This window comes from Leptodactylus fuscus, chromosome 10 (genome assembly GCF_031893055.1).
Source record: "Leptodactylus fuscus isolate aLepFus1 chromosome 10, aLepFus1.hap2, whole genome shotgun sequence".
NCBI classification, from domain to species: domain Eukaryota; kingdom Metazoa; phylum Chordata; class Amphibia; order Anura; family Leptodactylidae; genus Leptodactylus; species Leptodactylus fuscus.
Window position 1 is genome coordinate 70,980,230 of NC_134274.1, and position 15,296 is coordinate 70,995,525.

The following is a 15,296-nucleotide window of genomic DNA, read 5'->3' on the forward strand; positions in this document are numbered from 1 at the left end:
AGGGGACACTATTGGGGTTAATACTGTGTGTGCAGGGGACACTATTGGGGATAATACTGTGTGTACAGGGGACACTATTGGGGATAATACTGTGTACAGGGGACACTATTGGAGATAATACTGTGTGTGCAGGGGATACTATTGGGGTTAATACTATGTGTGCAGGGGACACTATTGGGGTTAATACTGTGTGTGCAGGGGACACTATGGGGGATAATACTGTGTGCGCAGGGGACACTATTGGGGATAATACTGTGTGCGCAGGGGACACTATTGGGGATAATACTGTGTGCGCAGGGGACACTTGGGGATAATACTGTGTGCGCAGGGGACACTATGGGGGATAATACTGTGTGCGCAGGGGACACTATGGGGGATAATACTGTGTGTGCAGGGGACACTATGGGGGATAATACTGTGTGCGCAGGGGACACTCTGGGGGATAATACTGTGTGCGCAGGGGACACTATGGGGGATAATACTGTGTGCGCAGGGGACACTCTGGGGGATAATACTGTGTGCGCAGGGGACACTATGGGGGATAATACTGTGTGCGCAGGGGACACTATGGGGGATAATACTGTGTGCGCAGGGGACACTATGGGGGATAATACTGTGTGCGCAGGGGACACTATGGGGGATAATACTGTGTGCGCAGGGGACACTATTGGGGATAATACTGTGTGCGCAGGGGACACTATTGGGGATAATACTGTGTGCGCAGGGGACACTTGGGGATAATACTGTGTGCGCAGGGGACACTATGGGGGATAATACTGTGTGCGCAGGGGACACTATGGGGGATAATACTGTGTGTGCAGGGGACACTATGGGGGATAATACTGTGTGCGCAGGGGACACTCTGGGGGATAATACTGTGTGCGCAGGGGACACTATGGGGGATAATACTGTGTGCGCAGGGGACACTCTGGGGGATAATACTGTGTGCGCAGGGGACACTATGGGGGATAATACTGTGTGCGCAGGGGACACTATGGGGGATAATACTGTGTGCGCAGGGGACACTATGGGGGATAATACTGTGTGCGCAGGGGACACTATGGGGGATAATACTGTGTGCGCAGGGGACACTATGGGGGATAATACTGTGTGCGCAGGGGACACTATGGGGGATAATACTGTGTGCGCAGGGGACACTATGGGGGATAATACTGTGTGTGCAGGGGACACTATGGGGGATAATACTGTGTGTGCAGGGGACACTATGGGGGATAATAGATTGCAGAGGAGGGGGTCGGTCGAGGTCTTCAGCGTCGGTTTGGGGGGGGGGGGGCCATGTCAAAAGTTCACCACGGGGCCCCGCCATTCCTAGTTACACCACTGGGTAGGGGACCTGCCTTAAATACCCTATCTATCTTCTAATACGGTGCCACCCCTTATGCTGTCACTGTGTCATCTGCTCCCTGATGAATCAGTCTGTGAATGACTCCCTTTAGCTTAGGGAACATTGGCTCAGGAGTCAGGTCTTATCAGAACGCACCCCCAATGGAATGAATTCACGCTTCAAGAGTTATTATTTAGGGAAATAATACCACAAGTCATAATTTGGGTAATGGAGGGTGGGTGCACCTTTCCACTTTGGATTATACTAATATATTAGACCCGTTACTACTTATGTGAGCAATGTATTCTGGAAATCATATTATTCTATAGCATACATTACAGTTTGGATTACATGGTGATTTGTTCTGTCCGCCCAGAGGGAAACACTTTGCATGTAAGCGCTTATATCTATGGCTGGGTTGGCATCAATATATCTTATCAGGATAGCATCAATCTAATCCACCAAACTTTGCATATGTTTAGACTTTGGCTAGATTCACAGCAGCGTTCAGCTATCTGTCATATGGGGACCTGAACAACAGAAAGTCGCAGAAATTGGCGGACACCATTAGACTATAAAGGGATCTGCGGGGTGCCCAGCAGTTTCATACTGAAAGCGGCGGAATAAAAAGTCCTCCATGCAGTTTCAGTCTCCATTTTGCATAATGTGAATTCAGCCTTCATTTTTCCCTAAGGCCTTGTATTTCCCTTATTGGAGCTCCATCCACGCTGTTGTAATAGTAGAGAGGGTCTTGTAGGATCTATAAGGTATTAATCGAGTTTATGAAAAGTTACATTTATATTCTTTAGTTATTTAGGCAAGATCAGAAACTTTAGGCCAAGACTCAAGAGGTTTTTTTTCAATGCAGATTGTCCCCAGGTCGGCCGGTTTAGTTTTTCATGTTAATAGTGGGATTGTTCGTGTGAACGTTCCCAGCACATTTTTCCAAAGGCTGCATCTCGACCACAAACAAACTGATGTGGCTCGGCCTGTATTTTGCAGCTCTAAACAAGAGGAACAGAGTAAAGGAAGTGAAAGCGGCTGTCGGACTAGCAGCATTGTCCGGTTAGCAATCTCTTCCCTGTTTGATAGTGTACCCAGGCCGGTCTGAAGCTACGTCTCCCCTCCTCCCCTCCAGCTGCTCACTCCCCTCTCAGTGCTGCTTCCTCTTTCGCTACAAGAAGGAAGCGTATAGAGTTTGTAAGAGGAGAGACAGACGTGCAGGTATCAAAAATCTGCTGCGAACAATAGTCAGGTAATGTGGGAACGGGGTCTGGTCACAAGTGCCGAACCTACTGGTCAGAGCACAAAGCTACGTACAAAGATTACATGGATTCGTCATTGTCGCAGATTGGGGTTTGGGGGTATTGTATCTGAAATGAGATAAGATGGTGTCAGGTTGGAGGCATGTCTGCCTATGTTTTACAAACTTACCCGTCTGACACGCAGAATATAAAGGTAATAAACTGTAGGGGTCCAGTAGAGACTCACATGGGTCCCCGAACTTGTTCGTAGAGGATATAGCCCTGCTTATCTCTGAACTTCCCATCTGTCATGCCCCACATTGTTCATATGTCGGTGCTGTATACGCTGAACTTTTGTAAAAAGTATAAATGTTATTTTCTGTGCCATTTTTAATTTTTCTTAATATATACAATACCTGTGATGAATTTGCACATTGACCAGCCTATCTATCTATCTATCTAGCTATCTAGCTATCATCTAGCTATCTGTCTCGCTATCTGTCTATTTATCTATCATGGCGATCTATCATTATGGGTTTTTAGTATTGTTGGAAGAGACATTTACCATTTTTATTGCAATAATTGTTCCCGTTTTCTCTCTTTTATCCTTTTTCGGATCCTAGGGAAAATCCCCCTGTGTCTTACCATTACAGCACTGAATACTTGGAGCTTAATATCCCATGTAAGTAAAACCTGGTCCTAAAGACTGACTTGGACTCCAGGATCTCTGATGGCTGAAATGTTACTGAAAAGCAAAGGGCTTGTCACATATTGTATAATATATGTATTGTCGGTTTAAATACCCGATCTCACAGAAGCATAGATCACTTGTTTGGGTTATTCGTTCTGCGGTCAGGGCAGGATTTGTAGATTAAACCTCGTCTCTAAAATACATTCACATTACTTCCAAATAAAAGAGCCCTAAATTTATTAATTTGCTAATAAATGGATCGGTGAATAAATAGGATGCCATACTGACTTGGTGGTGACAAAATATGGGCAAGGATCAGCGCAGTGATCTGAAGATAGCCTTATTAGATGAGCTCCATAATAAAGAATATAGCATATGCTGGACTACAATCTTATACACTGTCTAGCAATAAGTATTTGGACACCTGGGGTAGAATAGAAGAACCATATTTTTTCCTATCCAATAGTTGGTAGACCCCAGCAGATGCTTCCTTACGGATGGTATTGATCGACACAATACTCCCGGATACCTGGTGAGACTCCTGGTGTATGTGAGCCATCGGTTGGGTGCAGTTTCTCTGGCCAGCACCTGTCAGTCTCTATCTCCCAGTTTCGGAGGTCTGCTGACTCGGGGCACATTCCAACAATCGATGTTCACCTTCCACTTCGTAAACACATAGGCCACTCTAGATTTTGGGTAATTCAGTTTGCTTGCTTGTCCCTTAAGGATTGACCATTTCTGTGATACCCCACGATTGCCTCTTTCTCGAAATCGGACAACTCTGCACTTCGTGGCATCTTACATGTGACTAATGCCAATGCTGTTTCCTATTTAACGGCGTTAGGCGTGATGTATATCACGACCGCAGATATCTTCATTTGCATGGGGGTCCAAATACTTATTGGTAGACAGTGTATTCTATCAGTGCTATCCCAGTGTTCATAAATAAAACCACAATATTTTTACCCACATTGGGGGGATTTTATCAAAGCATTCATTGCACTTTATTAAGACTAATGTCGTATTAGATCTGTCCCATTGTTCCCTGAAAGAAGGAAGAAAACCAAGAGATCAGCGTGTTCTGAGCTCACAAGAATCCAGCATATCAACCATAGCCCCATAAATAGCACCCAAATGAAATGGTGTTTGCACCTTATGAATCGGCGATCCATCATGGAGTACTGCCGTTTTTGTCAATATGTAAAGGAGATCTTAAGAGCAATTAGGACGTTGCCGCTTATCTCTTTGGAGCAATGGCAATGTTCTCGTTGCTCCAGGGAGCTCAATTTCATATTAATATAACAGCAATATCTCGGTAATGGAGGCGCCGACTCAGAATATGAGCTCTAACCGATCTATCCGCAGTTGATATAATACTAATAATAATACATTGTATTTATACAGCACCAACACATTCGGCAGCTCTTTACAAATTGTAAGATTCAAGTACAAACATTACATATATCCAATAAATCCATATACACAATAGGACTGAGGGCCCTGCTCACAAGAGCTTACAATCTATGAGGGAGAGGGGGTGACACGAGATAGCAGGGGCGGCATTAGTTTTAGCATTGCTTGTGATATGTTACTTCTGTAATAGAGAATATAGTTGTGTAAATAATATATGCAATATATATGGGCGGCATTATCAGGCCTGTACATTGTAGACTTTGTCATTTGTTTTCTAAGGACCTTACAGATAGATCATGGCCCAGTATCATGATGCCTCCATTAATGGGGTGGCAGCTGATGGAGAAATGCCACAGGATACTGCAGTACTGGATGAAGATAACGCACAGGTACCGTCTATCAATAATGTAATGGCGGACATGTATGGGATAGGAACATTACCCATAATGGCTGGGACATGCTTGTACTATTTGCTATAATACAGTATGCAACAGGTTGTCCTTCTATTAGGAACTCGATCACTTTATTTATGAGGTGGCTTCATTTTTCAGCAGTTGGACGAATTCTTGGGTGACAATGAGGATTATAATGAAGAAGCCGAGGAGAAGAGGTATTATAGAAGGAAGCGATTACTGACCGTGAAAAGTGTCATATCAGCAAGTCTGGGAGCAGCCTTGACATATGGCGTTTACCTAGGTACATAGCGTCCTTATCATTGAGGCCATCATATCATCTTTATATTATCAGAATATCCTTAGCTTTCAAAATGTTAAAGAAAATCTTCACTTAAAGGGATATTACTGTATAACTGAATCAGAGAGACCATGCACATTTCTGTGTCATATCAACACCTAGTAATAAAACATGGTGACATAGCTTGTACGGGTGAAAAAGATGCGTATCCTACAGGTTCAGTCAACTATCCCGCAATGTTACATAGGAACTTAGTGGACACAGGTCCATCAAGTCCAACCAATAAACCTACAGTATCCATACAGATGTAGGTTAATAACACCATAAAGCCGGGTTCACACAGGGGGGTATTTGGACCGGATTTTGAGGCGGAGGCCACCTCACAATCCGGTCAAAAAAATGGCTAGTCGCGACTGGATGCTGGTGAAGTACATGCAGTGCACTGGCATCCACTCGCAGTAGTCCGCACCGGATTAGACCCAAATGAATGGTCCTAGTTGGGAGGGAGTGAATCAGCCGCGGACGGCCGGAATCCACCTGAAGAAAGGGCATGTCGCTTCTTTTCTCCGCGAGTGGGAACAAACCTCTCACGGAAAAAGGGGAAAAAGGAACCCATTGAATTCAATGGGAGGCGTTTTTTTTTTTTTAGCTAGATTCTGATGTGGATTCCGCGTGTCAACCCGGCTTAAGGCTGATGCCATTTGCTCCATATCAGAGGAGAATAAATCCAGAACAGCTGGTCAGTGACGGTCCTAGGTGTCATATAGGTTATCAATCATTTTAGTCCAGAAAACCCCTTTTCTGTGATAAGTGGGTGGCTAGCTCGGTTACAAAAATAAACCTAGTTCACCTTGGGATGAACAAAGTAGGGAGTTGTCCTGAGTCCCAGAAGTCATGTCATGATGTTGCTATCCCTTTATTTCAGGACTTCTTGAGATGCAGCTGATTTTACATTATGATGAAACTTACAGAGAAGTGAAATATGGGAACATGGGATTACAGGACATTGATAACAAGATGCTGATGGGTATTAACGTCACCCCAATTGCTGCCCTGCTGTATACTCCTGTTCTTATCAGGTTCGTATAGACAAAGGTAGGACCAGCCGACCACCTAATGTGATGATTTTGCCCCAAAAGACAATGTCAGGGGAAAGTAGGACTGACTGAGATGGCCTATAGATCTCTTGGCTCCTATGTACACGTAGGGTGAAATCCATTGGTAAACTACAACAAAATCTGCAACAAATTTTTGTTTTTTAAATCCTACATGGACAAAAGCTTCTGAGGTGCCTTCCATGTATGACAAAGGAGCATTTTATGGGAATGTGCAGTATGTTGTATTGTGATTCAGTATATTGTCAGCAGTTGCATAACTACCACAGAGGCAGCGGAGGCAGCTGCCACAGGGCCCGGGCCATTAGGGGGCCTGGTGACAGCCGCTACCGCTGCGTTTTTTTTTTGTTTTTTGTTTTTTTTCAATAATCTGTTACGGGCCGTATTCACTTGCCGATCCTGGCTGGGCCGGGATCGGCAAGTGACACCGCGGGCCCCACAAACACTATCATTATACTCGGGGGGTCTTTGCAGACCCCCCGAGTATAATGATCGGCGGATCGGGAGAGGTAAGAAACATAACAAACTGTGTTACTTACCTCTCCACGATCCTGCCAGGCCTCCGTCATTCGTGTCTGACGTCACATGACCCGGGTCTGCTTCCGGGGTCATGTGACGTCCGACGTCATTAAAGCAGGACAAGAGCGGTGGCCGACAGCCTAGGAGCCGGGGAACAGGTAAGCAACTGTTTCTGGTTTTTTAATGTTTTTATTCCCCGGGTCTCCGATTATTATACTCTGGGGTCTGAAAAGACCCCAGAGTATAATAATTGTTTATGGGTGTTCACAGTGTGTGCAGGGGATACTATTGGGGTTAATACTGTGTGCAGGGGCCACTATTGGGGTAATACTGTGTGCAGGGGACACTATTGGGATAATACTGTGTGTGCAGGGGCCACTATTGGGGATAATACTGTGTGTTCAGGGGACACTATTGGGGATAATACTGTGTGTGCAGGGGACACTATTGGGGTAATACTGTGTGCAGGGGCCACTATTGGGGATAATACTGTGTGTTCAGGGGACACTATTGGGGATAATACTGTGTGTGCAGGGGACACTATGGGGGATAATACTGTGTGCAGGGGCCACTATTGGGGATAATACTGTGTGTGCAGGGGACACTATGGGGATAATACTGTGTGCAGGGGCCACTATTGGGGATAATACTGTGTGTGCAGGGGACACTATGGGGGATAATACTGTGTGCAGGGGCCACTATTGGGGATAATACTGTGTGTGCAGGGGACACTATGGGGGATAATACTGTGTGCAGGGGCCACTATGGGGGATAATACTGTGTGCAGGGGCCACTATGGGGGATAATACTGTGTGCAGGGGCCACTATGGGGGATAATACTGTGTGCAGGGGACACTATTGGACATAATACTGTGTGCAGGGCTTACTAAGGGACATAATAGAGTGCGGAGGAGGGGGTCGGTCGAGGTCTTCGGCGTCGGTTTGGGGGGGCCCCATGTCAAAAGCCCCGCTCCGCCATTCCTAGTTACGCCACTGATTGTCAGTCTTATGCGACTTTTACTTTACAGGTACTTTGGCACCAAATGGATGCTGTTCCTGTCCTCTGGGATCTATGCACTGTTTGTCTCCACCAACTACTGGGAACGATACTACACACTTGTCCCTTCTGCCACAGTCATTGGAGCCATGATTGTCCCTTTCTGGGCCTCAATAGGCAATTACATTACCAGGTAAGGTCACCTTCATTGCCGGGACCAATAAGCTATATATGTTATATGAGGTCCTTTAGAATATGGATCTTTAGTAAACCCCAGAATACAAGTCAGTTGGACCTATGTCATTTCAGAATGGCTCAAAGATACTATGAGTTTACAAATTATAAAGAGGATAACATGCGAGAAAAGCAGAAGTTGCCCCGAGGAGCCAGCCACAAGTACATCATCATATTTCAGAGCATTTTCTTCTCCATCTTCCATGTGAGTGTCCACCACAACGGTCTTTCTTACAACAATCTCCGACACTTCCATACTTCAACTCTCTCTCTTCTCTTCCCAGTTGTGCTTTATCCTATCCCAGCTCCCAATGTACGCCTTCCTTAGTAAATTCATATATGGATATAACCACACATTGTGTGATGTCAAGCAGTGTGGTAAGTGTGCGGCCACCAGACGTCTCAGAGGTCCTGTCCTAGAGTCATACAATGCAATGTGTTCCATGTTCTCCTTGCAGGTGCCTCCATCCCACATGGACTCATTCCAGGCTTTAACGTGACCGTCCTACATACTCTGCCCTCAAGTGTGAATCTTATTTATATGGAAAGCTCGCTCATGCTGATAGCCTTGTTATCTATGCTGGTGGTAAGCGAGGGCTTCGGGGGTACTGGTTCTCATAGATCGAGGGGATGTTGGGAGACTTAATTATAGGCAACGATCTATGGGGAAGGGTATGAAGATAAGTTCTCCTCCTCTCTAAATTGACACACTTGTAGGTGGTGTTTTGTGGTTTTTACTAGAGATGAGCGAGTAGTATTCGATCAAATACCTCACTGCCATAGGAATGCGTGTATGCGGCCAAACACCAAGGGGTTAAGCGCAGTGAATATTCGATGCTCTTAACCCATTGGTGTTCAGCCGCTTATACACATTCCTATGGCAGTGAGGTATTCTATCGAATACTACTCGCTCATCTCTAGTTCTTACTCCTTTCGTGTATGGCGCAGGAGATCCTTTCACACAGTTCAGGGGACAAGAGATTGAAAAATGAGATTTTGTGTATAATGCCTTTACTTTATCATTTTCTTAAGATCCTGATCCTCTGTGGCTCTGCATATCGGCCAACTGAAGAGATTGACCTGCGCAGTATTGGCTGGGGTAACATATTCCAGTTACCCTTTAAACATGCCAGAGACTATCGCCTGCGCTGTTTGGCTCCCTACTTCCTTTACACTGGATTTGAGGTCCTGTTTGCTTGCACTGGGTTTGCTCTGGTGAGTGATATCACTATATACAGTAATACACAAACTCTTCTTCCAAGAGGATTTATATCACTGTAATGTTTGTCATGTATAGCTATGATGCCGTCATCCATACTCAAACATTCAGCAATGCTTGGGCAGAATTGGGGGGGTGTTGCCCATAGCAAACAATATCCTCACTATCTCATCCCTATCATGTCATTTTCTGACCCGCTACTATAGTAAATGGGTTTGGTTTCTACAGACTTGTCATACATGAGGTCCTATATGTCGTATGTCAGTGCAAATAAAGAAGTAGATAAAGTAGATCGATAATAATTCTATAAATGTTCATTACTGTTCTCTCTTTGCCAAACAGGGTTATGGCGTCTGCTCTATTGGATTGGAGAATCTTCCATACATCCTCACAGCTTATGGTCTTTCTGCCTGTATCTTCTCTTCTCTTGCGCTTTCTCTACTTTGTCTTCCTCGACACTTCCTATTGTTAGCCGGACCTTTACTCCATTCCTGTCTCCTGATTGGACTGTTTTTCTGGAGTCCGACCCCCAGGGATCTGTCACAGGGCCCTCAGCTGTATTTAGTGGCTGTCCTGTGGGGGATTGGCAGTGCCCTGAACAAGACCAGCGTCAGCAGTGAGTAGGAGACTTAGTGATTCACATTTCTATTATATCCATGGTTCTGAATTTCTTTCTTGCTTAAACCGTATATACTCGAGTATAAGCCGAATTTTTCAGCCCAGTTTTTGAGCTGAAAAAGCCCCCCTCGGCTTATACTCGAGTCAGCAAAAAAAATTATTGTTTTTTTATTATTTTTAGGAGGGGAGGAGGGTCAATGACCAGCTGCAATATCAATGTATAGAATCTCCTATACAATAGTGGGGGGGGGGAAAGAAGCTTGAAAAAAAAAAAAAAGTTCTAAATCCTTTCCCTAGAATAGATACAAAAGTAGAAAATGACTATGACACACATACACATTAGGCATCTCTGTGTCTGACAGTGCCCAGTCTACTGAATATAGGGTATCTGCAGTGCTCCTGTTCTGTCGGGAAGGGGTTAATAGGAGCACTGCAGATACCCTATATTCAGCCAGGCTGAATTCCAAGTCCCAGTCCTCAAGCTCAGGGAAGGGGCAGACAGACAACCAAAACACCCCCTCCCCTTCCCCAGCGTCTACTGCACCCAAAAACTCCGACCATAGGTACCTATGTGTTTCACAGAAATTTAGAACTTTTTATTTAATTTTTTTATTTATTTATTTTTTTTTGCACTATTTTATGGGAGATTCTATACATTGATATTGTGGCTGGTCATAGACCCTTCCTCCTTTATATAAAAAAAAAAAAAAAAAGTTTGCTGACTCGAGTATAAGCCGAAGGGGGCTTTTTCAGCACAAAAACTGGGCTGAAAAATTCGGCTTATACTCGAGTATATACGGTATTTCAATGGACCTTTTTTTGTTACTTATTCACTCTCATTATGTTTAAAATGCTGTACGAAAAAGGCCTGAGAACCTATAGCAAAGTTGGGGAATGGGGTCCCTGCTCATTATGACGACCTTTATCTACAAATTTGGAAGATGAATTCTAATGATTGACATATGTCCATAGTGATGTCACAGTAGAAGAACAATATCCACAGTGATATCACAGAACCGTAATGTATATTGTAATGTCACAGTATAGGAGTCTTCCATATAGTGATGACTCAGTACAGGAATAACAGATACGATGATGTAACAGCAGTGATGTCACCGGATGTTACCCGCATCTTACAGTACACAAGCCTTATTCCTTGGGCTTCTAGCTATGTTTAAGCATAGAAGTGCCTTATACATTACTCTACTTCCACCTGCTTAATGACTTGGTTGAGAAGGTACAATGGCGTTAGAGAATCAATATCTTATGGCAAATTTACTTGGGCACCAAATATCAATATAGTAACATAGTACGGTTGAAAAAAGGCAATACGTCCATCAATTTTATTTGAGGGACAGTGTTTCCATTGATCTTCCATTGAATATGATCTTCCCTATCGATGGCTTTTACTGTTGTGGCCAAATAACATGTAGATGGGAGCTCCCCGATAATGAAGACTATCAAAATGGTCTCCAGATTGAGGGAATCTTGACCTTGCCCACTGCGTATTATTCCAGTGTACCCATTAAGAGTCCTTTCTTTTCTCTAGTTCTAATAGGCATGTTTTACGAGGATAAAGGACGGCAAGACTTTGTGTTCACGATCTACCACTGGCTTCAGGCACTCGCCATATTTATTGTATATCTTTGGTCTGAACTGCCCATGATGGTAAGCAATTTAATATCAGATATTAAGGAGCTGTCTAGTCTCAGCAAATGGATATCATTCTTTGTATAATGAGAAGTTCTACAATTTTCCATTATACAATTTAATGTATCAATTACTCACGGTTTTTTAGATCTCTATTTGCTTTCATACCAGATTAAAGGGAGTCTGCCAGGCAGTCTATCAAACTAATGGCTGTACTTTGTACTGTGACTTTCTTATTCTGCATTGCAGCTCCGTGTTCATGAAAATCAGTGTTTTATTCTTATGCAGATCAGCTGAAGACAGCTTTAGAGGTGATTCTTCTGCCAGGGCTTCGCTCTCCACTCCAGATAACAGCTTGTAATGTCAGTGGGGTCATTGGGGAAGGGGTGAGCAGGACGGGAGCTAGGAGTGGTTATCTAGAGTGAAGCCCCAGCAGGAGAGGAAACTCCCCTAAAACCTCTTTGAATTGCATAAAGATATTTAAGAAAATGGAGCAGCAATGTGGAATAAGAAAGACATCTTTGGAAAGAGTAGAAGGATCACTACAAGGTACGATCATTAGTTTGACACTAGAGATGAGCGAACAGTAAAATGTTCGATATTCGTTTCGAGTAGCCCCTCAATATTCGACTACTCAAATCGAATATCGAACCCTATTATAGTCTATGGGGGGAAAATGCTCGTTTCAGGGGTAGGCAACGTTCGATCAAATTATACTTACCAAGTCCACGAGTGACTGCACGGGCTGGATCCTCCGAGAAGTCTTCTCTGTGCAGCGTCCCCGCGGCATCTTCCGGCTCTGAATTCACTCTGCCAGGCATCGGGCCTGGGCAGAGCCGACTGTGCATGTCCACACTACAAGCGGACATGCGCAGTCGGCTCTGCCCAGGCCCGATGCCTGACAGAGTGAATGAAGAGCCGGAAGACGCCACGGGGAAGCTGCACGGAGAAGACTTCTAAAGGTAGGAGAAGAACCAGCGTTGATTGGCCGACTGTATAGCATTGGGCCAATCAATGCTGGTTCTGCATCGAACTTTTACATTCGAACAGCGAGTGGTACTTGATCGAGTACGAGTATTTCGAATACCGTAGTATTCGATCGAGTACTACTCGCTCATCTCTATTTGACACTCATTTCACTGCTGACAGGGAGGGGAAAGTTACCGTCACTAGTGGATCTTTTGTAGCTTTTTAACCTCTCTCCGTTTAGTACACATGTATCCTTGGTCAGGGGGTCAGGATGGATGGCTATTGGCCAAATGAGCATTCAGTTGACAGCTTTTTAAAGTTAAAGACCTGCCTTAAATAGAAAACAAGAGTTGAAGACAGAGGAAAAAGATGTGGTCATTTGACTCCTTGCTTTTTTTACGGACTATTCTTTTAGGTTAGTAAGTAAGGCAGACAAAATTACCTAAATAATACCCAGTATAATCTGTGGTCTGATCTCTTGACCTTTCTAGGCTAAACTGGGATTAGTGCTGGCCTCTGCCTTGATATCCATTCTCTCATACCTATGGATGGAACATAAAATCCGCCTCAAGGTACAACCTCGACTCCCTAAGATTCCTTCCCCACGTCACAAAGTCAAAGGCTACCGTTACCTGGAAGAAGAGAATTCCGATGAGTCTGAATCTGAAGAAGAGGGAAATGACAGTGATGGAGATGGAGATGAAAATTCAGCAAGCGAGGAAGAGGACTACCGAGAACAGCCCCTCCAGAGGCGGAGAACGCACAAACAGGGGAGCTGTTATGAGCAAGCCGTGGAGGAAGAGTGATGTAGACCAACATGGGCGCACGGTGTATACGTACATTGACCTAGCCAACGCATTAGTGAATCCTCCATTTATTATATTCTTCCATGTTTCTCAGATGTGGCCTTCACAGTAGAAGCTTCTAGAATAATCATGGACTCAGTTGGGTTACTACTGACCCAGTGATTTATTTTTCCTCTGTTTTTATTTAAGATTTTAACTTTTTCATAGCAAAAAAAAAAACTTGAGAAGAAGGGAGGGTGGGGTTGGCATGGGGCATAAAAAGAAAATTCATCCTCACGGAGGCAGCTATGTAGTAACTATAGTAGGTCTGAACAATTGGGTGCCTATTGGATTTGTAACCTGAACTATAGGGCTATGGTCATGAGAATCCAAGGTACGTCAAATGTCATCACAACAGTTCCACCTAGTCTTGACTAGTTATAGACATCTGGTGACTTGCCAGATTTGGCACCCAGACTCATTTTAGGTAACTCCTAGTACACACAGATCTATGTGCTAGTAAGTGCCATAGTGTTCACATGTCTTCTATAATCGTCAAGAATATAGAGGCAAGAAATACAAGGATAAACAGAAGTCAGTATAACAGCTGGTTCACGGGGTCTATGGGAGAAGCTGCAGTGGTCCTACTAGAACAGTCATTGTTTTTACCAGAACATTTAGGGGGTCAAGTTTAAAACTGGGCAGGAAGGAGATGGGCCTCCGGATCGCCCACTAGGGTAGATGGGCATGGATTTTTATTCAAATAAATGAAAGGAGCAGGTAGATGTGTTTTATAGATTTTGGACTATCGCTGAGGTGTTGTGATGTTTAGGGACAAATACATTATAGATGATTCGGAGGTATCAAGTAATTCTATGCTGAGATATTAGGAAACAAGGGGCCCATAGCTGTTCAGGGGCCCTCAGCCAATGCCTAGCTCCCCCTGCCCTATAAAATGCTGCTGTCCATCATTTCCCCATGTGTATTGGGCTCATGACCTCAGAGGTCCTATGGGTCAAACAATGATGATGAGTGGCCGCACCAAGTCATCACATTCAGCTTCAACTTTTGTTCCTAAGATGGTCTTTATTTTAAAAAGGGGGGGAAAGGGGGTAAGATTGATTCCGCATTTAAGTGAATGTACTATAATTTTATACTGTCTGGAAAGATTTGGTTTTATTTTTTGTTAAACATGAAAATGAGCTATTTTATGGTTGGAACAAAATTAGTTTTTATATGGCTTATTTACCATACATTTTTCTTGCTTGTATAATTCTTTTATCGCATATCTTTGACCACACATGAACAAAACTGACTATTAGAACCGGTTCATACTTAGGAAAATGAAGAGAAATAAGAGGTCTCAGAATTGTAAATCGGGTTCCAGTCCAAAAGCTGGGTAGCCGCGACTGAAAGTCGATGCACTGCACCGGCATCCAGCCGCGCACTCCGCTCCCAATGAATGGGCCTAGTCCAGAGGAGGGAGTGTCTTCAGGCCGAATCGCAAGGTGTCTCGGCCTGAAGATTGAGCACCTCGCTTCTTTTTTTTTTTTTTCCAGAAAAACTCCTGAGCGGCTCCCATTGATTTCAATGGGAGCCGTCTTTTTGGTCAGGATTTTGAGGCGGATACGGCCTCAAAATCCTGACCAAAAAACTCAGTGTGAACTTACCCTAATTAAGATCGGCTATTAGCCTCTGTAGTATTTAATAAACTGATATTTTAATAAGTGATCTTTCAGGCAGGACTGTCGCACCTTTGAATGATCTGCAAGTTATCTCCCATCCTGCTCAGACTCCAGACATT

At 44.1% G+C, this 15,296-nt stretch overlaps 1 protein-coding gene across 1 annotated transcript; it reads left to right on the forward strand.

Annotated features, from left to right (window-relative positions):
• Positions 1 to 2,512: 2,512 nt before the first annotated feature.
• On the forward strand, positions 2,513 to 13,764 carry UNC93B1 (unc-93B1 regulator of TLR signaling). Its single transcript, XM_075257737.1, has 13 exons — positions 2,513 to 2,600; positions 3,213 to 3,271; positions 4,973 to 5,082; positions 5,245 to 5,389; positions 6,312 to 6,465; positions 8,049 to 8,210; positions 8,327 to 8,456; positions 8,536 to 8,629; positions 8,710 to 8,837; positions 9,284 to 9,466; positions 9,813 to 10,086; positions 11,638 to 11,756; positions 13,199 to 13,764. Exons 3-13 carry the CDS (start codon positions 4,990 to 4,992, stop codon positions 13,511 to 13,513), a joined length of 1,797 nt encoding a protein of 598 aa, XP_075113838.1. The 5' UTR covers positions 2,513 to 2,600; positions 3,213 to 3,271; positions 4,973 to 4,989; the 3' UTR covers positions 13,514 to 13,764.
• The last annotated feature ends 1,532 nt before the right edge of the window (positions 13,765 to 15,296 follow it).

Coding starts and splice junctions, on each gene's coding strand:
- UNC93B1 (XM_075257737.1), top strand. CDS start 4,990: ATGGCCCAGTATCATGATGCCTCCATTAATGGGGTGGCAGCTGATGGA. Junction 8,457..8,535: donor TTTTCTTCTCCATCTTCCAT/GTGAGTGTCCAC, acceptor TTCTCTTCCCAG/TTGTGCTTTATCCTATCCCA. Junction 10,087..11,637: donor GAACAAGACCAGCGTCAGCA/GTGAGTAGGAGA, acceptor TCTTTTCTCTAG/TTCTAATAGGCATGTTTTAC.